General features: G+C 45.7%; 1 protein-coding gene across 2 annotated transcripts in view; it reads right to left on the reverse strand.

The window, feature by feature from the left end:
• LOC105478335 (WW domain binding protein 1 like) overlaps nt 1-20,870 on the reverse strand; it is a 79,319-nt gene that overhangs the window by 45,529 nt on the left and 12,920 nt on the right. The window contains exon 1 of one of the 2 annotated variants that reach the window (XM_011735495.3): nt 161-4,228. The exons of the other annotated variant lie outside the window; for it this stretch is intronic. Coding sequence (XP_011733797.1) covers nt 161-187 — 27 coding nt within the window. The 5' untranslated portion in view covers nt 188-4,228. Of the gene's footprint in view, nt 1-160; nt 4,229-20,870 lie in introns of those variants that run through there. 2 annotated transcript variants of the gene reach the window in all.

Raw genomic sequence — 20,870 nt, forward strand, 5'->3', positions numbered from 1 at the left:
TAGCAAACAAGAAGGGAGACTGGAAAGTTCTGTGTGGGAGCTGGCCTGGTCTAACCGAGAGGCATTTGCTAAAATATTCCCTCCACCCAAAGCAGTAGTACAATAAACAAGCTCCCACCCCTTCTTCCCTTCCAAACCCGATCCATGCGGAACCAATTACCTGTCTAAGACCCAAAAGGAAAGGCATCCTGCAAGAGCATCGTCCACACTAACGTTGGAACAAAGGGCTCTTAAAAGTTAAGGTCTTGGAATGAGCATTGCCCCTGATGGGCCTGTGTGCGCGGTGGTCCTGGTTCACCAGCCTTCCTTAGCAAAGCAAAGTAAACAGAGTCCTGGGACCGAGCAGGCACACTGTCTCCTGCTCTCCTCGCTACTCCCCCCGCCTGGTTCTGGCCCACCCCCACCTTCTCGTGACATATCTCAGACGCAGCAAAGCCGAAGCTGTCTGCCAAGTGGGAAATGACATCAGTTCAGGCGCAGCAGAAAAAACTTCAGACAGCTGCGCTGGAATACTGAGGAGGATGTGCTGCAGACCCGCAATGCCCAGCCCTGGACCCACCTAGAGCCAGAGCCCACTGTGGGAGGATGGTGGGGGTTGCAGATGGGAGCAGGCTGCTGCATCCCCTTGGCTCTAAGTAGGCTCGGGGGTACATAAATCAAGTCTCTAACATTGAAAAGAGGAACACTGCTCTGAATAAGGACTGACTTTGTAGCTCTTAAAGTATTGTTTCTCCTCCCTGGGAAAGAAAATCCAGTCCAGTGTCTGTCAGTTTCACAGAAACTTTTCCACCCCCACCCCTGCCAGAGTAGTTCTCAATACATAATAGGACAGGAAGCCTGGCTGTCCCAACTTTCTCTAGGGAATGAGGCAATTCACAGTGGCGGCTTGGAGAAGCACCTTTTCCCCAGCTAAGGTAGGACACGCTACCTTGGACGCTGCCCTTTCAAGTCCTCGCTTCCACCGGAGAGTTTATATTTCATAAACAAACTACACAAGTACAGGTGCCAACATCTTTCCTCACTTGTCTTATAAAAGGTACAACAAGTCCCACCGCAGCCTCCAAGCTGCCAGAAAGGCAGATCATCTATATTTAAACCAACTCTTGGTTCGGAAAAGTTCACCGCCTTAGGTTTGTCGTGTTTTCTTCACTAAGTTCAGTTCAGGGAGAAAAGAGTTCTCTAACGCAAGCTTTGCACAAGCAAGGGCCCTGGGGATGGTGTCCTGCTCTGACTTTCCCTAGTCGGTGGTGTAAGCCAAATCCCTTTTGGCTACCCTCCCTGAAACAGCAGGTCACAGCAGTTCTCCCTGGGCCTGAATCCTCTACCAAACACAACACTCGCACAGTACAAAAGGTCTATGTTTGGGTTTGGATTTCCAGAAATGACTCAAGGAGAACAATCTTCAGAGGAGCTTTATAAATCCAAAGTTACTTTTTTTTTTTTTTTTTTTTGAGATAGGGTCTCACTCTGTTACGCAGGCTGGAGTACAGTGGCGTGATGATCTTGGCTCACTGCAACCTCTGCCTTCCGGGCTCAAGCGATCCTCCCTAGCTGGTACTACAGGCACATGCCACCATGCGCAGCTCATTTTTGTTTTTTTGTGTAGAGATGGGGTTTCGCCATGTTGCCCAGGCTGGTCTTGAACTCCTGGACTCAAGTGATCTGCCCACTTCAGCCTCCTAAAGTGCTGGGATTAAAAAAAATTACTTTTCACTAACTTCCTCGGCTACAAATTAATTACACTGTCCAGGACTCAAAGCAAGTATATTTCATCTTTTCTTTCATTTTCTGCAACAATTTTCTTTCATGATACTTATCCAAGGCCTCCATGGTAGTGGCACTGTGCTGGGCATCATCCATGAAAGTCAGAAATGATTCTTGCAAATTACTATCTATAACCCCCAACCTAGGACAATAAATTAGCAGCACATGACACATACAGCACAGTGAGGTGCCAAAAGTACTGTTTGATCATTAGAATCCAGCCAGACACACAACGTGTTTACTGCAGGTCCCCACTGACGGTCAAGGTCACATTGACTTTCCTGACAAGAAAATGAATGTGCCAAACTGGCTGAGCCATTTCCTCGAGACTCACAAAAAGAATGGATCACAGCCTCACTGCTAGAGGAAAAGGTGGCTGATGTGTAAAAGAAGTGGCTCCTGCTGCTGCCAGGGTTTAGGGACTGGGAAGCCATTCTTTAGCACATATATATTCTCAAGATACGGTCAGTCTATCCCAGGCCTTTTTGCCACTCTCACAACCAGGTCAAATTGCCAGACAGACGAGGCTGGACATCAAGGCACAGCCGCCCAGGGAAGAGCAATGAGGCTGCTTTCAACCCCTTCCTTTCACTTCCTCGGTTCCCTGGCAACGACTGAGAACCACAAAACACACACAGCATTAACTTTGGCAATCAAACTGATGGAAAGAGCATCCTCATCACCTCATGGGCAATGTAATCTGCACTGATCTAACAAGACAGACTGGCACCTGCAATTCTCCAGAAAGAGTGCCATGGCATAAGTGTACCATTCATTCACTCACTCCATGCTCATTGAATACCTACAGTGTGCCAGGCATTGTTTCAGGCACTGGGGATGCCACTATGACCAAAACACACAAGAAACCTTGCTCTAATGGGCTATGAAGTGTTCCATATTTTTCTTCCTTCCATTTTTGTTTGTTTGTTTTAAGAGGTAAGGTTTTGTTCTGTCACCCTAGGCTCAAGTGATCATCCTGCCTCACCCTCTCGAAAAGCTGGGACTATAGGCACACGCCACCACACTCAGCTAATATATTTTTATTTTTATTTTTATTTTTTGTAGAGACAGGGTCTCACTATGTTGTCCAGGCTTGAACTCTTGTCCTCAAGTGATCCTCCTGCCTTAGCCTTTCCAAGTGTTGAGATTACAGGCATGAGCCACTAAGCTTGGCCCCATAATTCTAAATAATATTCATCAGTGATGATCTCAGAAGAAGTGGAATTGCGACAAAATTACTAGAAATCCAAAAAAAAAATTCGTAAAAATACAACCTAAATGATCAAAATTGCATTATAGACTTCCTGATTTCCTAATGAATCATCCTTTTATGATGCTACCCAAGACAGTGTTTCTAATCAGCATTTGTCTATTTTTATCTTCTCACAGATTATAAATTCCTGTGTGCAAGGCAGCATTTAACCCAAGGCATTACACCTAGTACAATATATTCTAAAAAAGTGACTGCTGACAACAGCTTCTTTCTTACTAATCAACTTCTTGCCTACAGCCCCTCACTAACATTCACTAAGCACTGAGATCTGAGGGGTGAGGAGAAAAAGAGGTTGAGTTGGCAAATTCAGGCATTCCCAGGAAAGTGAGTTCACTTTCTGCCATGTTATACAAATATTACTACAACCTAGTGACAAAGTAGTCAGCTTTGCCATTTGAAAAGCAAGATGATCATTAACAATTTCTGTTAGCCTGAAAAAATGGGTTCTTCTATGTACGTGATCCAGTCTCATACATGATGAGCCAAAGGTAGGGTAAATCCTTCTTCGAATGACTTTAGTCATCCGCCTGCCAATGCAGAATTAAATTCAATGTTGAATTCACCAACTTAAAAAAAAAAAAAAAAAAGGAAGTCATACTAAATTAGAATTAAGCAGGATTATGTTGTCAAAACGTTGCAGGTTGGCTGGGCACCGTGGCTCACGCCTGTAATCCTAGTACTTTGGGAGGCTGAGGTGAGCAGATTGCTTGAGCCCAGGAGTTCAAAACCAGCTTGGGCAACATGGCAAAACCCCATCTCTACAAAAAATACAAAAATTAGCTGGGCATGGTGGCACATGCCTGTTGTCTCAGCTACTTGGGAGGCTGAGGTGGGAGGGGCATTTGAGCGCAGGAGGGAGAGGTTGCAGTGAGCCAAGATCGCACCACTGCACTTCAGCCTGAGCGACAGAATGAGACTCTGTCTCAAAAAAAAAAAAAAAGTGGGGGGCCGGGCACAGTGGCTCATGCTTGTAATCCCAGTACTTTGGGAGGCCGAGGCAGGCGGATCACGAGGTCTGGAGATCAAGACCAGCCTGACCGACATGGGGAAACCCCATCTCTACTAAAAACAGTGACACACACCTGTAGTCCCAGTACTAGGGAGGCTGAGGCAGGAGAATCACTTGAACCTGGGAGATGGAGGCTGCAGTGAGCTGAGATCATGCCACTGCACTCCAGCTTGGGTGACAGGGCAAGACTGTCTCAAATTAAAAAAAAAAAAAAAAAAAAAGGCCGGGCACGGTAGCTCACGCTTGTAATCCCAGCACTTTGGGAGGCCGAGGCGGGCGGATCATGAGGTCTGGAGATCAAGACCATCCTGGTTAATACGGTGAAACCCCTTCTCTATTAAAAATACAAAAAATTAGCTGGGCGTGGTGGCAGGCACCTGTAGTCCCAGCTACTCAGGAGGCTGAGGACGAGGCTGAAGCAGGAGAATGGCGTGAACCCAGGAGTCAGAGCTTGAAGTGAGTTGAGATTGTGCCACTGCACTGCAGCCTGGGTGACAGAGCGAGACTTCGTCTCAAAAAAAAAAAAAAAAAAAAAAAAGTTGCAGGTTAACAACTACTTATGGCCCCAAGCAGCATCTGGGATATCCTTCTACTGAGGCAGTTTCCTCCTCCGCAGTTCAGAGAATCCCCAGAGATAGTACTGCTGAAAATATTACCCTTTGGATTCCAATTAACTTTTTTTTTTTTCTTGAGACAGAGTCTCGTTTTGTCACCCAGGCTGGAGTGTGGTAGCACGATCTTGGCTCACTGCAACCTCTGCCTCCCAGGTTCAAGTGATCCCCCTGCCTCAGACTCCCAAGTAGCTGGGACTACAGGTGTATGTCACCACTCCCAGCTAATTTTCGTCTTTTTAGTAGAGATGGGGTTTCACCATGTTGGCCAGGCTGGTCTCAAACTCCTGACCTCAAGTGATCCATCCACCTCAGCCTCCCAAAGTGCTAGGATTACAGGCATGAGCCACCATGCCTGGCCTCAGATTAACTTTTTAAATTTTTATTTAAATTTTTTTTTGTTGATACATAGATGAGGGCTTCCTATGTTGCCCAGGCTGGTCTCAAACGCTTGGCCCCCACTCCTTATGAGCCAGGACAACAGGACTGAGCCACTGAGCCTCCCTAAAATTTTATTTTAAATAGGAAGTCTCGCTCTGTTGCCCAAGTTGGTCTCGAATTCCTGGCCTCAAGCAATCCTCCCACCTCAGCATCCTCAAATGCTGACATCACAGGCATGAACCACTATGCCCTACCGGATTAAATTAAGACATACTGCAACAACATATATGCTCACAGCTACCTGAATTCATTCTTTTACTGTAGTAAATTTGTTTAAGTATGTTTTGGCAACATTTCTGTAGGCAGTCTTTATATGTATAATCTTTAAATTCTGGGGTGGGGTAGGGGAGAGATAATCATTTGTTCAGCCCTGACCATGAGCCAGACTCCATGCTAAGAACTCTATCTAACCAACATCTCAAAGCCACAACAACCCTAGGATGTGGCTATTACTATCCCCTATTACTCAGCTGCAGAAATGGAGGCATATGGGGTTTATGTAACTTGCCCAAGGTCACACAGCTGGCTGTGAGACAGCAAGGATTTGAGTGAAGACTCTGGCTCCACAGGCTGTTTCCTTTATGATCACGCAGGCATCAGATATTAGAATATAAGAAGTTACAAACAAGGGAAAAAAAACCAGCAAAAATCAGAACTGAGGGTCAGGAGAATGTTAAGCAGACAGGCAGGTCCCTGGTCAGCGCTCTGGAACCCTGTTTATGAGACTGCCGTGCACACCGTATATGATGGTGGCATTCTGGAGTGTGAAGTCAGGGTCCTAGGGTCCCTCTGACCCACTTTGGAGAGCAAGGTTCTATGAGGTCAATGACTGGGAAAGCCCTAACATTCTCATCTGTTCCCAATGCACAACAGATCTACACACAAGGAATAGGCTGGAGACCTTCCCAGGTCATGGCTCTTGGGAACCTGGTGAGCTGCTCCCACACCCATGTCATCTGGTCAACTGAGGGTGATGGCGAAGGTCTAGGGGTATCTTATTTCACAATCAAGGGATCTGAAGAAAGAGAGTTTGTCAGAACAGGACAGTAACTACCAGGCTTCTAGGGTAGGAGATAATCTCCAGGCGTAAGGCCATTTTGTTTCCAGGAGCTTTGAGCAGAGGCTGCTGGGCAGACACAGAATGTCTAAGATAAGAGATCTTTCTTATCTTTCTCTGGTTTGGGCACGCACCCATTTAAATGCCTTAGAGTTCTGACTCAAGAAAGGAGAGAATAAATACTAACTTAAACCTCAAACCAACATGAGTGTCACAATAAAAGTTAAACTGAGACATCTTCTTGTCATGGGTGTGAGGCTGGGCATTAACAAAAGGATCCTGAAGTAATTATTTTGGGGAATGCAAGGGGATAAATCCCAAACCCAGAACTCTGCCAAGCAGAAACACTAAAGGTTGCTTAACTGCTAGAAACCAAGAACACTAGCTTTATCTATGTCCTGGGGCTGGACAAAGGCAGGCATGTAGCAGGCCTGCCCAGGCAAGAAAACACACACCTCTCCTGCTTCTGGGCAGGACAAGGCTCTGTTCTACAAGTCACAGAGCTTATCTCTTCCACAAGGTATCCGTAAAAACCCATAAGTGCTTTCCTACTACTGAGTCTTTCAGGAAAGAGAGCTGGGTAAATGGTTCTTAACTGCAGTATGTAATCCTCTACTAAACATCAAATGACATATTTCAGAGAGGGAAGATTCCAACAGATGGTGACATCTCATATTTTACAGTGACGTTAGGTAATTCGTTCAAGGACACACACCTAATAGGCAGTGGAGCCAGAATCTCAACCAGGTCTGTATGACTCCAAAATGGCTTGGACGGCTGGGGGCGGTGGCTCACGCCTGTAATCCCAGCACTTTGGGAGGACGAGGCGGGCGGATCACAAGGTCAGGAGATCCAGACCATCCTGGTTAACACGGTGAAACACGTGTCTCTACTAAAAAATACAAAAAATCAGCCGGGTGTGGTGGCAGGCGCCTGTAGTCCCAGCTATTCGAGAGGCTGAGGCAGGAGAATGGCGTGAACCCGGGAGGCGGAGCTTGCAGTGAACCGAGATCGCGCCACTGCATTCCAGCGTGGGCAACAGAGCAACACCCAGTCTCAAAAAAAAAAAAAAAGGCTTGGACACACATAGAGATAGGATTTTGATATTAATTGTCACTTCCCCCCTACTTGTGACCTGATATTTACAGTTGCATCCAGTCCACCCAGGATGTGCTGTGGGGATAACAAAGATGTACTGTTGGATGAATCAGTCTTGCCCTGGAGGATTTATTTAGTTAGCTACATAGAAACAAACATATGTACTCTATGATAAACATGGTGAGGTGGAGGACAAACACAGCGACATAAGAGCTCAAAGAAGAGATGCTGGATGATCCTCTGAGCTTCCAGCAAAAAAAGAAAAAAGAAAACAAAGAAGGGATGCTGTTGAGGGACAGAATGGCCAAAGAAGGTTTTTGTTTTCAAAGAAAATTTTATCAAGAGCTGGACACAGTGGTTCCCCAACACTTCAGGAGGCTGATGTGGGACGATCACTTGAGGCCAAGAGTTCAAGACCAGCCTGAACAATATAGTGAGACCCCGCTTCTACAAAAAGTTAAGAAATTAGCCAGGCATGGTGGCGCATGCCTTGTAGGTTCAGCTACTCAGTAGGCTGAGGCAGGAGGATCACTTGAGCCCAAGAGGTTGAGGCTGTAGTGAGCTGTGATTGTACCACTGCACCCTAGCCTAGGAATCAGAGTGAGACCTTATCTCTTAAAAAACAAACCAATGCCAGGCACGATGGCTTAAGCACTTTGGGAGGCCAAGGTGGGTGGAACATCTGAGGTCAGGAGTTCAAGACCAGCCTGGCAAACATGGCAAAACCAGTCTCTACTAAAAATACAAAAATTAGACGGGCATGGTGGCACATGCCTATAATCTCAGGTACTTGGGAGGCTGAGGCAGGAGAATGAATCGCTTGAACCCAGGAGGCGGAGGTTGCAGTGAGCCAAGATCATGCCAATACATGTCAGCCTGGACAACAGGCAAGAATTTGTCTTAAAAAACAAAAACAAAAACAAAAACAAACTACAACACCCCAAAGAGACGGATACTAAAATAATAGGTAGGGTTTTGGTGAATAAAACGAGCGCACTATGCAGAGCAGATCATGAATAAAAGCATGGAAACAAGGACGCATGGGGCATATGTCCAAAGGCAGAAAAAGATGACGCAAAGATTAGTTGGAGGTAGAATGTCAAGGCCCTACACAAGTACACATGTAATGAGTACCTTTGACCAGCACATTTTTTCTTTCTGATGATTACAGTAGCAGCACGAATATCAAATATAGGAATTTCTATTTTAGTGGAGTATTTTAGACCCTTGTTTTGCTTGTTTTATATTTACTACTAAAATATGGTAAATCTGGGATTTGATTTCGTTTTATTGCAAAGGTTGGAGGAGGTAGAAGAAAGACACAGATGAGAACTTTAGGGCTTTCCCAGTCATTGACCTCAACCTCACAGAATCCTGCTCTCTAAAGTGGGCCAGAAAGAGTCCTAGGTTCCTGACTCCACCCCATGTCATTGGAGCAGCCTGTCTTTTATTTATTTTTTTGAGAGACAGGGTCTCATTATGTTGCCCAGGCTGGGGTGCAGTGGCTATTTACAGGGGCCATTATAATATACTGCAGCCTCAAAATCCTGGGCTTAAGTGAACCTGCCACCTCAGTCTCCTGAGTAACTGGGACCACAGGCTCATGCTACTGCACCCAGCTTTAAATGGAGAGAAATAAAAGTAGCAGAAGCTGAAACTGGTGTGCAACAGCTTCCTAAGGTTTCTGCCTCTTGCCTCCCTGCCCCCCAAACAAGAAAATCATTTTGTTGTTGACAATCACTGCAGAAATATTTATTACTTTCGTAGGCTGCACAACCATTCGCTGCTATTTCCAGAATGTGCTGGGGTCTCTGAAACTCACCATTGTCAGTGGGCCATCACCAATAGTTAATGGGCTCTCACTGGATCTGCAACTTGAGCTTCATCAAGTACAAAGCAGCCTTGTTTGTTTTCATACCAAAATGCTAGGTTCCTGTTTTTCCTACCCTGGAAACAGTTTAACCCCAGCCATACTGGCAAGTAGCCAAGAATTACATGAAAATCAGCAGGCTACAGTTCATAGCTGTCTCCAGATACATTTCATGCCTCCTCACAAATTGCTCTCCAAACCGAAGATTAGAATAAGAACAAAAGGAGGGACGTAGATCACACCAACTACATGAAACACACTCAGATGTAATTTGTTTTTTGCCTTTTTTTTTTTTTTTGAGACAGAGTCTTGCTCTGTTGCTCAAGCTGAAATGCAGAGGCGCAATCTCGGCTCACTGCAACCTCTGCCTCCTGGGTTCAAGTAATTCTCCTGCCTCAGCCTCCCAAGTAGCTGGGACTACAGGCTTATGCCACCATGCCCAGCTAATTTTTGTATTTTCAATAGAGACATGGTTTTACCACGTTGGCCAGGCTCGCTCTTTGTTTTTGAGACAGGATCTCGCTCTGTCACCCAAGCTGGAGTGCAGTGGTGCGATCATGGCTCACTGTAGCCTCCGACCTCGCAGACACAAGCAATCCTCCCACCTCAGCCTCCCAAGTAGCTGAGACTACAGGCATTTACCACAATGCCTGACTAGTTTTTTTTTGTTTTGTTTTTTGTTTTTGTTTTTTTTTTGAGACAGGGTTTTGCTCTTGTTGCCCAGGCTGGAGTGCAATGGCGCGATCTCGGCTCACCGCAACCTCTGCCTCCTGGGTTCAAGCGATTCTCCTACCTCAGCTTCCCGAGTAGCTGAGATTACAGGCATGCGCTACCATGCCCAGCTAATTTTTGTATTTTTAGTAGCGATGGGGTTTTTCCATGTTGGTCAGGCTGGTCTCAAACTCCCAACCTCAGGTGATCTGCCTGCCTCAGCCTCCCAAAGTGCTGGGATTACAGGTGTAATCCCACACCTGGCCCTGGCTAATTTTTAAAAATTTTTATAGAGGCAGGGTCTTCCTACGTTGCCAAAGCTGGTCTCGAACTCCTAGGTTCAAGTGATCCTCCCACCTCGGCCAGATGTAATTTGGAAAGAGAATCCATTAGGAAAATTAGGCTTCCAGGTCTCCACCAATCTGATTTCATCTTTCACTGTTATTTAAACTTTGGGTGAGATAGAGACATGGTCTACATTAAGTGGGAATGTGGGTACAATGATGGCTGACCCAAGAAAAAGGCTAACAGCAAGGTCATTTTATGACAGGCAGCTCAACTCTCTGAGTCCTTAGAAGCAGTTCTGGGTGCTCTAGGCATTCTCACTGTCCAGAAAGAAATCATCTTGGTTGTGCTTTTACAGGAAAATCCACTCACTTCTTATATGCGACTCATAAACTCAACAAAGCCATTTCACACTTTATGTTTTAGTTATTTCTTCTCAGCCTTACCTTCTCCTCTAAAGTAAGCAACTTAGGGGTAAGATGTGAAACATTCACTTCCATATCCCTCACAGTACCAAGCACAATGCCTTACACAAAGCAGGCCCTCAAGAAAAGATTGTTACACGAATGAAGAGATAAAGACGTGACTAAAGAGAGGATCCTGGCTGGGTGTGGTGGCACATGCCTGTAATGCCAGCACTTTGGGAGGCCAAGGAGGGTGGATCACTTGAGTCTAGGAGTTCGAGAACAGTCTGGCAACATGGCAAAACTCCATCTCCACAAAAAAAATACAAAAATTAGCTGGGTGTGGTGCTATATGACTGCAGTCCCGGTTGCTGGGGAGGGTGAGGTAGGAGGATCAATTGAGTGTCCAGGGAGGTTGAGGCTGCAGTGAGCTGTGGTCACACCACCGCACTCCAGCCTCAGTGACAGAGCAAGATCCTGTCTGGAAAAAAAAAAAGGATCATAAAAATGAAGTTAAAATATAGCTGAATCCCTAAACATTAGTACTGGTAACACCTGCCTGGTCATAGAAACCTGACAAACAGCTAAGAGGTCAGGAGAGCACCTGCATGTTCTCCAAGCTCATGAAGTCTGATGCGGCAAAGCCTCCGTGTGTCTCATTATCTGTACGTCTCTCATTTCTAAGCTGAGGAATCTAAAGCACTTCAATCATCTCAAAAGCGAAATTCCCTTTCTCAAAGCAGAGCTGGGCCATGGTCTAACTCCCTAGCAATCGTTTTTGGATTTGGAGAAATAGAAGGAAGCTGCTCCTGGTTTTGTCTCTAGGTCACGAGATACCTCCATTAGCAACACCTGGAAGTTGTCTCTTTTGCATAAAGGATTGTGAAACTTAATAAGGTCTAGCTGGAAGCACAGCTCATGGCATTGTGCCTTCCCTTATTTCCTGGATCTTACATAAATCAAATATTATGTCCTCCCTCCTTAGGCTATTTGGTAACCAAATCTACTCCAGGTCTAAGATTTCATGGTTAAAAACACCAGAAGAAAACATTAGGACAATTTATCCCTCCAATAAGTTGTAGAGGGTGGGGAAGCTCCTGGAACAAATATGTCCACACCCCAAGTAAAATGATGACTAAAGGTGGTGAAACCAGAGAGGGCATCATACCAGATGCAAGGGACGCTGAGCCCTTTGTCATATAACGCCCACCCACAGCCAGGCCTGAAACCCTGCACTTCCAGGCCACAGAGAGTGAGGTGACACAGGATGACAGCAGTAAGTAAACCTACTTCAAAAACACCTTCATCCAGAGTCTAAATCATGAGGAAAGCACTAGAACAAGGCAGAAGAAATGGTCAGACATGCCTAAAGCTTGGGGGAAAGTACCTCTGAGAAAGCATCCATGCCCCATCACAGCACAGCCATTGGCCCTCCCAGAAACACTAATGTTGTTCTTCTCCTTTGAGAGACTCAAGAAACAAAGCTTTTCCAAGGCCTTGCACTGTGCTCAAAATTACAGAAAAGGTGGAGCTCGCCAGTGAGAGGCACGATAAGTCATCCTCCTCCTTCTTGCAGAGAACTCAGCAAACTTCAAGAAAATACAGAGAAGGCCAGGCGCGGTGGCTCACACCTGTAATCTTAGCATTTTGGGAGGCCGAGGCAGGCGGATCACCTGAGGTCAGGAGTTTGCAACTGGCCTCGCCAACATGGTGAAACCACATCTTTACCAAAGATACAAAAATTAGCTGGGTGTGGTGGTGTGCACCTATAGTCCCAGCTACCCGGGAGGCTGAGGCACGAGAATTGCTGGAACCCAGGAGGCGGAGGTTACAGTGAGTCAAGATTGTGCCACTACACTCCAGCCTGGATGACAGAGCGAGACTCTGTCTCAAAAAAAAAAAAAAAAAGGAAAATAAAATACAGAGAAACAATTCAATAAAATCAGAATTCAAGGTTGATAAACAACCTGCCCATCCATTTTAGCTGCTCCTTCTATCAGCTGGTATACAGCTGGTAACAGGATATTGCTATCCCTGCTTCCCAGATGTATATACTGGAGGTCTGAAAATGTAAAGTGACCTTGGATTAGACTAAGGGTTTTAACTGAAGGGACAGAGGTCTTCCCATGAGACTCCAGTGAAGGATGCCCAAGGGGAGACTTTCCTTTAAACTAAATTGTTCCAGGTCTCTGGCATTCCAGACCTGGCCATGCTAGCACCTAGTCTCATGACTCTGGGCTAATTACTTAACCTCTCTGAGCCTTCCTTACTTCTATCAGCATTGCACAGAGACCCCTCCCAGGCCAGCCATTTCTGTGATAAGAGGCCCATGTAATCAAAGTCTACCATCTCGTTTGTAGAGTCACAATGTATAAGCTTACAGTTAAGCCTCGGAAGAGTCACACAGGAGTCTGCTCAACCCCAAATCTCCTACATTTTGAGTAGCACAGACTCTCTAACCGAACATCTGTTCACAGTATCCTTATCTCTCCAGTGTCTTTCAGTCTCCAAATTCTTTTTTTTTTTTTTTTTTTTTTTTTTTTTTGAGACAAAGTTTCACTCTGTCACCCAGGCTGGAGTGCAGTGGTGCGATCTCAGCTCACTGCAGCCTCTGCATCCCGGTCTCAAGTGATCCTCCCACCTCAGCTTCCCAAGTAGCTAGGACAACAGGCATGAGCCACACCACCCAGCTAATTTTTGTATTTTTGTAGAGACAGGGTTTGACCACCTTGCCCAGGCTGGTCTCAAACTCCTGGCCTCAAGTGATCCTTCCACCTTGGCCACCCAAAGTACTGAGATTACAAGCATGAGCCACTGCACCCAGCCTCAGTCTCTAAATTCTACGTTCCATTTCTCCCTCAGCAGCGTTGCTCACCTGCTCTGAAACCCCCAGTACTGTATTGTAAGGGTAGGCATAGTCAGCCAAACACAGGATAGGGACCCACAGCTTGCACTGCCGAAAAGCTGGAAGAAGAGAAGATACGCTGGCAGGGTCTCTTCATTTTTCCATGTTTCTCTGAACATTTATGCAATCTCAGATAAGAGGATTTTCCCCAAAATTCTCTCTTCACTAGAAATTGAGGGCAAAAGTCATAAGTTAATCTTTCACTTTATACACTAAGCAAAGGTTGGAAACAGATGTGTGTGTAAAAAAAAAATGAAAGACCAAGTTTTGCAGGGTGGAAAAAAGGTTATCATTAAAACACCACTACTAGACCTGGTCAAGTAATACTGAGAATGCTGGGATTGAAAGAGTACTTTTGATTCTCATGGGATTGAGGGTACTGTTGGGAGTAACATTTTTTCAAGTAGAGGAACGTACTGAGGGCTAATTAAGAAAACTGAAGAACTGTCATAATTAGCTGAATTTTGTAACAATATTTTTATTCTTAGATCTTTTTTAAATTCTCAAGTGCAAGATCCTATCCTACAACATTAAGGAATTATTGTCAAGTTTTCTGGGGATGCTATGGGATGACATTAATGTTGAGAAACATTGTTATCTTTTAGAGACTCATTTTTTATTTATTTTTACTTCTTCATTTTTTGAGACAGGGTCACCCTGGCTGGAGTGGTGCGATCTCTAAAAGATGGCCAGCTGTAGTGGCTCCTGTCTGTAATCCTAGCACTTTGGGAAGCTGAGGTGGGAAGAATGCTTGAGGCCATGAGTTCTCGACCAACATAAGCAACATAGGAAGACCCCGTCTCTATAAAAAAACATGTTTTAAAAATTAGCTAGATGTGGTGGCACACACTTGTAGTTCCAGCTACTGGAGAGGTTAAGGTAGGGGATTGCTTGAGCTCAGGAGGTCAAGGCTGCAGTGAGCTGTGATCACACCACTGCACTCCAGCCTGGGCAACAGCAAGACACTGTTCCTAAAAAATTAAACATTAAAGGTGGGTGCAGTGGCTCACACCTATAATTCCAGCACTTTGGGAAGCCGAGGTGGGTGGATCACCTGAGGTCAGGAATTCGAGACCAGCCTGGCCAACATGGTGAAACCCCATCTCTACTAAAAATACAAAAAATTAGGCCGAGGCGGGCAGATCACAAGATCAGGAGATCAAGACCATCCTGGCTAACACAGTGAAACCCTGTCTCTACTAAAAACACAAAAAATTAGCCAGGCATGGTGGTAGGTGCCTGTAACCCCAGCTACTCGGGAGGCTGAGGCAGGAGACTCACTTGAACCCGGGAGGTGGAGATTGCAGTGAGCCAAGATTGTGCCATTGCACTCCAGCCTGGGCAACAAGAGTGAAACTCCATCTCAAAAAAAGAAAAAATTAAACATAAAAAAAGTTAAGGCTGGGCTTAGTGGCTCACACCTGTAATCCCAGCACTTTGGGAGGCCGAGGCAGGCAGATCACCTGAGGTCACGAGTTCCAGACCAGCCTGGCCAACATAGGAAAACCCCATCTCTACTAAAAATTCAAAAATTAGCTCGGCATGGTGGTAGGTGCCTGTAATCCCAGCTATTTGAGAGGCTGAGGCAGGAGAATCACTGGAATCCAGGAGGTGGAGGCTGCAGTAGCCAAGATCGCACCACTGCACTCCAACCTGGGCAACAGAGTGAGACTCCGTCTCAAAAAAAAAAAAAAAAAAAAAAAAACCCAGCCTGGCCAACATGGTGAAACCCTATCTCTACCAAAAAATACAAAAAAAAAAAAAAAAAAAAAAATTAGCCGGGTGTGGTGGCACATGCCTGTATTCCCAGCTAATGAGGAGGCTGAGGAAGGAGAATCACTTGAACTTGGGAGGCGGAGGTTGCCGTGAGCCGAGATCGTGCCACTGCACTCTGGCCCAGACAACAGAGTGAGACTCCATCTTAAAAAAAAAAAAAAAAAAAGTGAGGGCAAAACAGAACGGGAGAAAACATTTGCAATTTATATATTGGATAAAGGTTTCATATAGATGTCCTAACTGTGTGACTGTTCAGAAGCTGAACTGTAAGCATACGCACTAAGACTCCCCAAATGAGAGGGGAGACTTCTCTGACCACATAGGTCTCTTATCAAGGAATGGCTGGCCTCAGAGCAGTCTCTGGGCAATGCTGATAGAAATAAGGAAGGCTCAGCTGGGCGCGGTGGCTCACGCCTGTAATTCCAGCACTTTGGGAGACTGAGGCGGGTGATCACCTGAGGTCAGCAGTTCGAGACTAGCCTGACCAACATAGAGAAACCCCGTCTCTACTAAAAATACAAAAATCAGCTGGGCGTGGTGGCACATGCTTGTAATCCCAGCTACTCGGGAGGCTGAGGCAGGAGAATCTCTTGAACCCGGGAGGCGGAGGTTGCGGTGAGCCGAGATCGTGCCATTGCACTCCAGCCTGCGCAACAAGAGCAAAACTCCATCTCAAAAAAAAAGAAAGAAAGAGAAAGAAAGAGAAAGAGAGAGAGAGAAAGAGAGAGAGAGAAAGAGAGAAAGAGAGAGAGAAAGAAAGAAAAGAAAGAAAGAAAGAAAAGAAAAGAAAAGAAAAGAAAAGAAAAGAAAAGAAAAGAAAAGAAAAGAAAAGAAAAGAAAAGAAAAGAAAAAGCAAGCAAGCAGGCAGGCTCAGAGAGGTTAAGTGGCCCAGGGTCATAAGACTAGGCAGGAACATAGCCAAGTCTGGAAATGCCGGAGCCCTGACAGAGCCCAGTTTAAAAGAAAACCTCACCCTGGACATCACTCACTGGGAAGACCTCTGGGCCCTGAGTCAGATAAGGGTAAATGAACAAAGGATTGAATTCTCCAAGGACGATACACAAATGGCCAATAAGAACAGGAAAAAAAATTTGACATTACTAGTCATTAGGGAAATGCAAATCAAAATCACAACGAGAAACTACTTCACACCCACTAGCATGGCTATAATTAAAAAGACAGACAATAACAAGTGTTGGAGAAATTGGAACTCTCATACATTGCTGTTGGGGGTATAAAATGGTGCAGCTGCTTCAGAGAAGTCTGGCAGTCTCTCAAAAAGTTAAACACAGCATTACCAAATAACCCAGCAATTCCACTCCTAGGTATACACCCAAGATAATTAAAAACAAGTCCACATAAAAACCTGTACATCAAGCCAGGCAGAGTGGCATATGCCTGTAGTTGCAGCTACACAGGAGGCTGAGGCAGGAGGATTCACTTGAGCCCAGGAGTTCAAGGCTGCAGTGAGCTATGATCTTGCCTGTGAATAGCTTACTCCCCAGTCTGGGCAATATAGTAAGACCCCCATCTCTAAAACCAAAAAAAAAACTTGTACACCAACGTTCACAGCAGCATTATTCATAATAGTCCCAAAGTGGAAACAGCTCAAATGTTCATCAACTGATGAATAAATAAAATGGAGTCTATCTATAAAATGGAGTATTAATTTGTAGGCGAAAGAGTACCTAGGTGCCAAGGCAAGAGACTGACGGCACAAACTGTTTCAGTATAATAAAGAAAATAGTTAGAATAAGAATAGTTATAATACAAATTAGATATAGAGATGATCACGGACAATTATCAATCATTATTATAAACATTATTAATCATTAGCTTTTAACGTTACTCTTTGTTGCATTACTAATACAACCTAGGAATAACCGGCGGGTGCTGAAGGGACATTGTGAGAAGTGACCTAGAAGGCAAGAGGTGAGTCTTCTGTCACGCCCACATAAGGGCCTCTTGAGGGCTCCTTGGGCAAGCAGTAACGCCAGTGTCTGTGAAGGCACCCGTTACTTAGCAGACCACGAAAGGGAGTCTCCTTTCCTTGGAGGAGTCAGGGAACACTCTGCTCCACCAGCTTCTTGTGGAAGGCTGGATATTATCCAGGCCTGCCCGCAGTCATCCGGAGGCCTAAACCCCTCCCTGTGGTGCTGTGCTTCAATGGTCACGCTCCTTGTCCACTTTCATGCTCCTCCCGTACTCCTGGTTCCTCTTTGAAGTTCGTAGTAGATAGCGGTAGAAGAAATAGTGAAAGTCTTAAAGTCTTTGATCTTTCTTATAAGTGCAGAGAAGAAAACGTTGACGTATGCTGCTTCCTGTCTCTGCTTCGGCTACCTAAAGGGGAAGGGTCCCCTATTTTGTAATCACGTGACTTGCTTCACCTTGTCAATCACTTAGAAGACTCACCCTCCTTACACTGCCCCTTGTCTTGTATGCAATGAATATCAGCGAGCCCAGCCAGGGCCACCACCGGTCTCCGCATCTTGATGGTAGTGGTTCCCCAGGCCCAGTTGCTTTCTCTTTATCTCTTTCTCTTTTTTTATTTATTACAATCTCTCGTCTCCGCACATGGGGAGAGCACCCGCTAAACCCCGTAGGGCTGGACCCTTCATTAATTGACCGTAAAAATGTATGAAGTATTGATACATGCTACAACATGGATGAACCTTGAAAACATGCTAAGTTTTAAGAAAACCAGTCATAAAAGACCACATGGTGTATGGTTCCATTCATATGAAATGTCCAGAATAGACAAATCCATAGAAACAGGAAGTAGATTAGTGGTTGCCAGGGACTGGAGGGAGGAAAATAAGGGGAATGAATGCTAATGGCTATAAGGCTTCTTTTTGGAATGATGAAAATATTCTGAAATTAAGATAGTGGTGACTGTGGCACACCTTGTGGATATACTAAAAACCACTTAATCATACCCTTGAAAATGGTGAATGTTAAGGTCTGTGAATTAGATCTTAATAAAACTGTTATTAAAAAAAAAAAGGGGGGCTGGGCGTGGTGGCTTACACCTGTAATCCCAGCACTTTGGGAAGCCAAGGCAGGCAGATCACATGAGGTCAGGAGTTCAAGACCAGTCTGGCCAACATGGGGGAACCCCCGTCTCTACTAAAAATAAAAAATTAGCCAGGCGTGGTAGTAGGCACCTGTAGTCCCAGCTACTCGGGAGGCTGAGGCAGGGCAATCGCCTGAACCTGGGAGGCAGAGGTTGCAGTGAGCCGAGATCGTGCCATTGTACTCCAGCCTGGGTGACAGAGTGAGATTGTCTCCACAAAAAAAAAAAAAAAAAAAGGTGGGGGCAGGTACAGTGGCTCATGCTATAATCCCAGCACTTTGGGAGGCCGAGGCAGGAGGATCACTGGAGGTCAGGAGTTCAAGACCAGCTTGGCCAACATGGTGAAACCCAGTCTGTACTAAAAATACAAATATTAGGCCGGGCGCGGTGGCTCAAGCCTATAATCCCAGCACTTTGGGAGGCCGAGACGGGCGGATCACAAGGTCAGGAGATCGAGACCATCCTGGCTAATACGGTGAAACCCTGTCTCTACTAAAAAATACAAAAAACTAGCCGGGGGAGGTGGCGGGCGCCTGCAGTCCCAGCTACTCGGGAGGCTGAGGCAGGAGAATGGCGGGAACCCGGGAGGCAGAGCTTGCAGTGAGCTGAGATCCGGCCACTGCACTCCAGCCGGGGTGACAGAGCGAGACTCCGTCTCAAAAAAAAAAAAAAAAAATACAAATATTAGCTGGGCATAATGGTGCACGCCTATCATCCCAGCTACTCAGGAGGCTGAGGTGGGAGGATCGCTCGAACTCAGGAGGTCAGGCTGCCATGAACTATGATCGTGCCACTGCACTCCAGCCTGGGTGACACAGGGAAACCTTGTATCAAAGAAAAGAAAAAAAAAGACTCAGAAACCATCTTCCCCTCAGAACAGGAAATGCCAAATGGAGGTTGGGGACACAAGTCAAGGATCCCCCTCAATGCAGCACAGTACTGTGTACGACAGCAGACAGAGCTACATGTGGTCTAGCCCTGTGGTCAAGATGGGTGATGACTCCTATACTTGACAAATAGCGCCCATCTGCATTGGTGGTGACCCCATCACTCTTCTCGCTAGAGAGCAAAATGACGTGCAAACAAGAATAATAGTATCGCTGGGTGCGGTGACTTGTGCCTGTAATCCCAGCTACTTGGGATGCTGAGGCAAGAGCACTTGAGGACAGGAATTCAAGACCAGCCTGGGCAACATAGCAAGACCCTGTCTCTACAAAAAATTTAAAAATTGGACTGGGCGTGGTGGCTCACGTCTTAATCCCAGCACTTTGGGAGGCTAAAGGGGATGGATCATTGAGGCCAGGAGTTTGAGACCATCTCTAGTAAAGATGGTCTCATCTAGTAAAGATGAGTTTACCCCATCTCTAGTAAAAATACAAAAATTAGGTGGGCATGGTGGTGCATGCCTGTAATCCCAACTACTGGGGAGGTTGGCAGGAGAATGGCTTGAACTAGGAGGCGGGGGTTTCACTGAGCCAAGGTCGTGCCACTGCACTCCAGCCTGGGCGACAGAGACAGATTTCGTCTCTTAAAAAAAAGGTGAAAGGTATTTTAAGGCCTGACCAACATGGCAAAACCTTGTCTCTACTAAAAATACAAAAAAATTAGCGAGGTATGGTGGCAAACGTTGGTAATCCCAGCTACTCATGGGGCTGAGGTCTGAGAATTATTTGAACCCAGGAGGCAAAGACCGCACTGTGTTGAGACTGTGCCACTGCACTCCAGCCTGGGCAACAGAGCGAGACTCTGTCTCAAAGATACAGAGTCTCGCTCTGTTGCCCAGGCTGGTCTCCAACTCCTGGGCTCAAGTGATCTGCCCACCTCAGTCTCCCAAAGTGCTGGGATTACAGGCTTGAGCCACCGCGCCCGGCCTACATTTTTGTTTTTAAAACAAATAAAGAACCCTACCTGTACCAAACAATTTTATGGTTATATATATGTGTGGGTGTGTGTATTTGTGTGTGTGTGTATATATATGTGTGTATATATATACATAAAGTTTATGTATGAATATTAATATATCTATGAATATGCAGCATAAGCAGAAAAACCACCAAAAATGCATACCAAACCACAAACTTTCACTTTCTACTCTAAACAATATATATATATATATATTTTTTTGAGATAGAGTCTCACTCTGCCACCCAGGCTGGAGGACAATGGTGCAATTTCGGCTCGGTGAAAGCTCCGCCTTCCGGCTTCACGCCATTCTCCTGCCTCAGCCTCCCGAGTAGCTGGGACCACAGGTGCCCACCACCACGCCTGGCTAATTTTTTGTATTTTTAGTAGAGACGGGGTTTCACCATGTTAGCCAGGATGGTCTCGATCTCCTGACCTCGTGATCGGCCTGCCTCAGCCTTCCAAAGTGCTGGGATTACAGGCGTGAGCCACCAGGCCCGGCCAACATTTTTTAATCTTTCTATTATTTAACACTGTTATGAGCATGTGTTGTTTTTGTGTAATTAAAAAAGAATGTAGACTGGGCACAGTGGCTCACGCCTGTAATCCCAGCACTCTGGGAGGCCAAGACAGGCAGATCACTCGAGATCAGGAGTTTGAGACCAGCCTGGCCAACATGGTGAAATCCTGA

This window comes from Macaca nemestrina, chromosome 9, assembly GCF_043159975.1.
Source record: "Macaca nemestrina isolate mMacNem1 chromosome 9, mMacNem.hap1, whole genome shotgun sequence".
NCBI lineage: Eukaryota > Metazoa > Chordata > Mammalia > Primates > Cercopithecidae > Macaca > Macaca nemestrina.